Raw genomic sequence first — 7500 nt, 5'->3', positions numbered from 1 at the left:
TGTTAGCCATGAGAAATAAATGAAATCGCCAGTTTGGTGGTCTGGTCTAAAGTTGTGGTAGATCAGTCATATATTGCATTGGTTAAGCAAGAACAGTGACAATGGCTACAAATACTTCAATTCAAAATCACAGAAATCACTTCACTGTACTGTTACTTTAATATTCCAAATGCAATAATTTCTCTGCATTTTCTTTCTTTTTTTAGGGAATTCAGCTTTTGAGACCGCTGATAGCATAATGGGAGCAACAAACTTAATTCATATGTTTGCAAGGTCTGTTTAAAAGCAACTACCGAACACAGGGCCACACAGGGCCAGCACATGCAAATTAGTTAGAAGCTTTTGTAGAACGAGACACACACATTGTTATTCAATGATATGGAAATACATGGCCCTATATTCTGTGAGCCGAATTTTATTCCTCAGTGGGTGCCGACAAAATAGGGATTAGGCTTTTAGTGGCGGGATAAAAATGGTTCGACCCGATGTTTGTATTGGGTACAATGTTTACTTTTAATTTGGTGCTTTATTTAGGTACGCGAGCATTTCTCAGTGACCTCGTTTATGGAGCATTGTTTCCCAACGCCTACAATATTCCATCAAAGGGATCTGGACAGAAATTTGTCCATGTTGCCCGATTGAGGCCAATGGTGTGATGAACTGTGACGTTATTAAAATTATTAGCTTAATTAAGTTCACTATCCAATGCATGTAAATAAGGTCAAATTAAATTGATGTACTTACGGTCAATCTCTACGGGGATCAATTAAAACGACTAACGAAAGGTTGTCGAAGGAATGTTTCTTCTTTCTTTGCAGGTCAAGAGTGCGATTGTCATGGGAAACTCATTATGTCGGAGACCTAAGGTAATCGTTGCAAGTGAAGCTGAAATTCACAGGTCGTGGTCGTGTTGTAAAAGTTTTGTACCCAGGCTCCGTGGGTCTCTCCTTGTAATATTACAAACAGTGTGAGCGCTTACCATTTGATTGAAATTTTCGGTGAGAATGTTTCGACAAATGGTACTGCATGTTCTGTACGTAGAAAAAGAAAATGGGAATGTGCTGTATCATTTGCCAGAAAAACGGGTTGTTCCGGTTGAAAAACAAATGAAACGGTCTATTTTCTGTCGCACTTGTAAATGTGGACAAATGGTACAGAAATTTCCGGGCATTCCGGTCAAAGCGAGAAAAAGGGAATACCTCGAAAGGTATTACCTTTTTTCCGAATACATTCCACCGAGATGAACCGTTCCATTTGAATTCTCTCCGGAATTACCGAAAATTCCATTCAAATGGTAAGCGCTCTGTGACTCTTTATCCGACTCCCACTCTAAGCTTTTGCTTCCTATTTGCAACAATAAGGTATTGGTAAATCCTGGACCTGGAGGGTTTTTTCAATGGACTCCAAAATAAAGTCACAGCTCAATTTATACTGTGGAATAAAATAAGAGAGTAGCTTAGTAAGAGTAGTTTGGATTCTGTTTTTTTAGAGCAATTAACAATGGAATATTAGACACGTACCAACTCAAATCCCTGGATGCATTGCTGGGTAAGATTCTTTAATGTCATCATTCAATCATTTGTCATACTTTTGGAGTTAATAAATAATAATAAAAATTATCATCATAATCATAATAATAATCATAATAAATTATTATTACTTTCTTTATTTTTTCGGACGCAAAGTGAACTTTTTTTAATTATCCCACTGTACCATGTCATTACTTCCTTACATGTATCGGTGCTCATCTCGTGCGGCGTCATTATTTCAAGGCATGACGCCAGACGAAATCAAGGTGTTTTCTGTCCCTTTACCCGCCTGAGCAAAGAGACTGTCGATTGACGGTCATAATACCAAATACAGACAATCTTGTGCAAAAGCAAACACAATGCTGGCAACACCGTAACATGGTAGCGCGTCCCCAGCCTATTAGTGGGGCGCTTACGAAACCAGGACAACGACGGCTACAAGGACCTCATTTAAAAATACGAGTTCGCGTTATTCATATCACTACGAAACTATTTCATAGACCTTATTCCAAAATGGCCCGTCGTTTAAATATTCTTTTGTTTTTATTCAAATTAGCCCTTGATGCCTCGTTCTTGAGCTGAAAATCCAAAAGAATATTTTGCCTTGAACGGGGCATCAAGGTCTAATTTGAATAAAAACAAAATAATATCTAAATACCGGCCATTTTGGAATAAGGTGTATGTCGTTTCGCGTTAAAATGTGTAGTAACTGTCGAGGAATTAAACTGGTATGAGTGGGTCGGAAGCGTCGAGAGAGAACTGAAAATTCATCGTCATGTGCTAACTTCCTCCACAGAACCTTGAAGGGCAGAATTTATACTAGAGACGAATTATCCGTCAGAGACGGAACGAAGACGAATTATAAATAAGTATACGAAGTATAAATTCGGTACGAAGACGAATTATGGAGCAAAAGTCGTCTGAGGCTGATTCGTCTGTTAGTACGTCTTCAAGACGTGCTAACAGACGGATAAATCTAGACGGAAACGTAGACGGTTTTTTGGGTAGTACTTGGTGTAAGACCTAACTATTATGTCCCCAGTTACACCCATACACAAGACCTTACTATTATGTCCCCAGTTACACCCATACACTACCTATGACCCAGCAGTAGCTGTAGTAGCTGTAGTACCCCTAGTACCTGCAGTACCCGTGGTACCCGTAGTACCCGTAGTAGCTGTAGTAGCTGTAGTGCCTGTAGTAGCTGTAGTAGCTGTAGTAGCTGTAGTAGCTGTAGTACATGTCCGGTTTTTTGACGAAGTTTCCACATGAGAGGGACTGGTTTCTATATTTTCGCAGGGTTTCCTGGGATGCCTATTTCAAGATGGCGTAACGCGTAACCTATATGTAGACAAAATACTCGTCAAAATTCGTCTTCGGATTTATACTTAGACGAATTATCCGGATGGATTATCCGACTAGACGGATAATTCGTCTCTAGTATAAATTCGGCCAATTTGGTCATTTCACGTCGTCATTCAGGAGATGACGGCACAGAAATGTACCAAAATATAAAACGCACGTGCAGAGCGTGCAGAGCCATTGTTTTTGCTGACTAAACCTATTGTTTTGTAGCGTCGTCGTTGCCGTCGGCGTCGTCGTTTCGTGAATTGCTGGTTTTCACTCACGTGATCAACAGCCATGTTTTTCGACGAAAACAAAAGGAAGCATTTGCATAATAATAGAGTTAAATTCCCAGAGGATTTGGTCGGGGCACCAACATGGCCGCCTTTTCTTTGTTTAGGGGCACCAACATGGCGGTCGTGACGTCATGTGAAAACCGAGAATAGGGAGCTTAAGATTTTACGACGGCGGCGGCAACAACAACGGCGCAAAACAATGATATCATCGGTTAAAATAGCACAAATAATCGTGCTGCACGTGGAGCACGGATTTTAGCACGGATATTTGCGGTGGTCTGCATAAAGACGACGTGGAATTACCAAATTTGAGGTTTTGACGACAACGTGCGCATGCAACAGAGAATCTCCCATTCTCTATTTTCACTTTGTAACTGCTCGTACCAATTTATTTTTAGGATACTTCGCCCAAACTGTAAGAAGTGAATGAGATAGAATAACCGCGAATGACTTATGATAAGGCAAAGTGATATTTCGAGGTGACGTTTTCGTCGAAGTCGCCGTCGTAGATCTTAAGGTCCCTATTATAACTTTCGCGATTATTCCATCTCGTTCACGTCCTACGATGTTGGTGAAGAATCCTAAAAATAAATTGGTACGAGTTGTTTCAAAGTAAGAATAGAGAATGAAAGGTTCACGAAACTTCAAATTTAGGGTGCGTTCGATTGACCGTATTCCGGAATAGGGCGCGTTCGATTGACCGTATTCCGGAATAGGAATACATGGAATAGTAGTTAGAAATCCTTCGTTTTCACGGACATTCACGTTAAAATTATCAAACACTTGCTAAAATGCTATTTTAAACACATCTTTATTATCCTTGTTGCTTCAAAAGCGCCAGACACACCATTTTAAATCATTACTCCACATATTCCTATTTCGGAATAGGGTCAATCGGACGCACCCTAAGGGTGCGTCGATTGACCCTATTCCGGGATAAGAATACTTGGAGTGATGATTTTAAACGGTATGTCTAGCGTTTTGAAGCAACAAGGATAATAAACATATGTTTAAAATATCATGTAAGCAGGTGTTTGACAATTTTAATTTGAATCTCCGTAAAAACGAAGGACTTTTCTCTTCTATTCCACGTATTCCTATTCCGGAATACGGTCAATCGAACGCACCCTAAGTTAGAAATCCTTCGTTTTTGTGAGATTCACATTAAAATTGTCAAGTAGCTGGTAAAATGCTACTTTAAACATATTTTTGTTATCCTTGCTGCTTCGAAACGCGCCAAACATACCGTTTTAATCATCACTCCACGTATCCTTATTCCGGAATAGGGTCAATCAAACTAGCCTGCGAACGCAGACGTATTTCCACCGGAAATACGTCTGCGTTCGCAGGCTACAATCAAACGCGCCCTTAGTGATTTTACGCCGTTGTTATGCAGAGTGCCGCAAAAAGACGCTAAAATGTGAATCGCGTGTGCCGTTCGATTATTTTTCCTCTTTGAAGCAATGATATTTTTGTTCTGCGCCGTTGTAATTGTCTTAGCCGTCAACGTTTCTCAAAACTTTCTATTGGCTCAAAACGCGGCGCCAGATTTTTTATTCCAAGCAGCAGGAAAGCGTAGTAGAAATTTAAAACCAAGCCAATCAAGACATCACATTCCAAACCCACGTGCTTTTCTGTGGCATAGTGGCATAAAAGTGCATCGTTCTATTACTTTTCTATTTGCAGAAGCTCCAATTGAAGAGATAGCAGTGATAAAGAGAGATGGCAAGCTCTACGTTGATGCTTTTGATGGGACGGGCGAGAATGTAGTCACACCAGATCAGCCAGTTTCAGACAACGGGAATGCTCGTAAGCTGCCCTGAACATTACTTGTTATAATTCCATTGCTGGTTTTATTTTAGCTTTGTCTTTTTTAACGTCCACGCCACTAGGCTAATTAATGAGGTATTTTCGAATTGATGATCATGATTCCATGCACCGGCCTATATTTCATGTTGCATTCGTTAAAATTCAAACCCTGAAGCCGCGATGATTATGCGAGCCCATAAGTTTGCGGGAGTGAAAAAGAAACTTTTCCGTTTTTCTGATACTTTACAATTATTTGGATATGAGTTGGCTATAAACAGTCTCGTATCCAACAAGCGCGGATGGAATAATTGTCTTATTAAATCTTCATTCAATTCTGAATGCTTGGATGGCTTGGAAATTGAGGCTAATCATTTTCCAGCTTGAGAATACCTGAATCAGTCAGTTTCCATATTAGGTCTTACGGTAGTTGAGCTGATAACCGGGGTTGAGTGACGAACCAATCAGAAAACTAGAAACGCAACATAGGCCATGATTATGGTCCAGTATTTGTTGACTCCTTCCCGAGATTCAATGTGATAGCTACGTATTGAACTTTTTTTGGGATGCAGGGAAAACCTGATTACTGGAGAAACACCCGAAAACTCATCGGGAACTTACCGTGTGACTTACCGGGACTTTCGAGAAACTGGCCCAGATTAGAAAACCACGATTAAAGAAAACGACATTGTCTCTCAGACCGGGAGTAAAACAAGGCGAATACTCCAATCGTTTCTGTGCCAACCCTGCTACGAGAACATCATTCTACTTGTAGATTGTGTATCCCAAGTTCTAGCAGTGTGAAGGACGTATATCAGATGGACGAAAGCGTCAAGAACCTCCCGTAACTCGTTTTCAAAGCATCCGATCAAGCAATCGGAAGGTCATTACTTTGTATCCCGTCAGGATCACACGTATTTTTGCAGGAGCATCCCTTAATCCCCATTGATTAAGGCACAATTTTATTTTCAGTGTATTTTAGTGCTTCCTTATCTCTGTATTACCTATTCTCATGTAGCTGACAACTTTGCCGTCAGAGAACCTTATGACCGCATTATCAGGTGCTTGGGTTTCAAGGTAAGTTCTTCCCTGCCCCTTGAAAGTTGCATTGAAACGCTTGATAGCCCGCCGGACATACACGCCATGAGTGCATTCCTCTCGCTGCGCCTTTTTCGCCAGCTTCCACATCGCCTTTTGGAGATTGTATTTCCTTTATCAAAGCATCGAATTCTTTAAAAAACGCAGCTGCATAATTCTGGCACCATTCTGGGGCTTCATCCTGTTTCAAAATTTCCGTCTTTTCTGCTCAGTTTAGAAAATGTCTGCAAGTGCCTAGTTTCTCACTTAAGTGGCTGTTGTTTCGTCTCCTTAGTTTGATTTTAGCGTGTTTGACAATTCAACCAAACCGAGGCCATGTATAGGCATGCGTTCCAAGAAGTACCCATCCATCAAAGCTGACTACGAGTCAACTACGGTTCCCGGACTTTACTTCGGTGAGTTGGAAATAGCGAAAAACAAATTAATAATTGCATTGGTGATGAATTTAATGAGAATTATATTAAGAAAAATGCGGATACGAAACCTTTCTTATTAGGGTAAAGTCGTAGGCGGGAGCAAATGAAGCAACTTTACTACTTGCGAAAAACACTAAAAAACGCCACGCTGTAACGGGACTCGAACGCCTGAGGCTGCGATTGCTCTCTACACTGTAACGATTTTTCGCATAGAAGTTAGGGTTCATATCAAATCAGATCACAACTCGGCTTATCCTTGGATTTTACAGTAGCTTGAGGACGCTTTTAGAGGAATCTAAATTTACCATCGATCGTTAAAAAGAAATGAATATCGAAAGTACCGTCAAAGAGTTTGACATGGCTCATTTTTTTTTTTGGTTCTTCTGTAGCCGGTACCAATACTCATTCTATCGACTTCCGAAAGTCGGCCGGCGGATTCATTCATGGCTTCCGTTACACAGGTATGCAAGATATCAAATGAGTAGGTAAAAGTGCAGGTATTCTAATATGAACGGACACATATGATTTCAAGAAAAGATTACAAGAAAAGGCCACATTTTCTTTTACACTACCGTAAAGGGCTCTTTGCACGGAGGATAGAAGATCTTAGTAGCGTGGAGAACTCAAAGGGTACTGAATGTCTCATATATTTCATATAGATACAAACAGTTGAGCCGTGTACTTGGCCATGGAGATAGTCTTTCCACCTGAGGGATTCAATCATCATGTAAAACGCATGACTTACACTTGAAGGAGCCTATTGCTATTTGAAGATAACAGGGGAGAAATGAACTTGTATTCTTCCATTTTGGCAAAACGCAAATTTTAGTCCAATGTTTAACGTTTGTCGCGAACGCGATGTCAAATCTCTCTTTTGAGAACGAGGTTGATACAGTTTCAACAAAGCTGGGCTTCATTGTGAAGGTTGGGGCATGTTACGAATTAGCAGAGAAACGTCAGTGGGGGTTGGTTGTCTAATAATGATGATAAACTTTATTTAAGTTCCAAGTC

The 7500-nt window shown here is 40.5% G+C and overlaps 1 protein-coding gene across 1 annotated transcript in view; it reads left to right on the top strand.

Annotated features, from left to right (window-relative positions):
- The window catches only part of LOC137970699 (FAD-dependent oxidoreductase domain-containing protein 2-like), a 24318-nt gene that overhangs the window by 10254 nt on the left and 6564 nt on the right, over positions 1 to 7500 (top strand). Inside the window, exons 8-14 of the mRNA XM_068817232.1 lie at positions 207 to 273; positions 819 to 866; positions 1490 to 1548; positions 4856 to 4978; positions 5994 to 6052; positions 6348 to 6468; positions 6879 to 6950. Coding sequence (XP_068673333.1) covers positions 207 to 273; positions 819 to 866; positions 1490 to 1548; positions 4856 to 4978; positions 5994 to 6052; positions 6348 to 6468; positions 6879 to 6950 — 549 coding nt within the window. The remainder of the gene's footprint in view (positions 1 to 206; positions 274 to 818; positions 867 to 1489; positions 1549 to 4855; positions 4979 to 5993; positions 6053 to 6347; positions 6469 to 6878; positions 6951 to 7500) is intronic.

This window comes from Montipora foliosa, chromosome 9 (genome assembly GCF_036669935.1).
Source record: "Montipora foliosa isolate CH-2021 chromosome 9, ASM3666993v2, whole genome shotgun sequence".
In the NCBI taxonomy this organism is placed as follows: domain Eukaryota; kingdom Metazoa; phylum Cnidaria; class Anthozoa; order Scleractinia; family Acroporidae; genus Montipora; species Montipora foliosa.
Note: the sequence above shows the minus strand (reverse complement) of the source record. Positions and strands in the feature narration are given on the sequence as shown.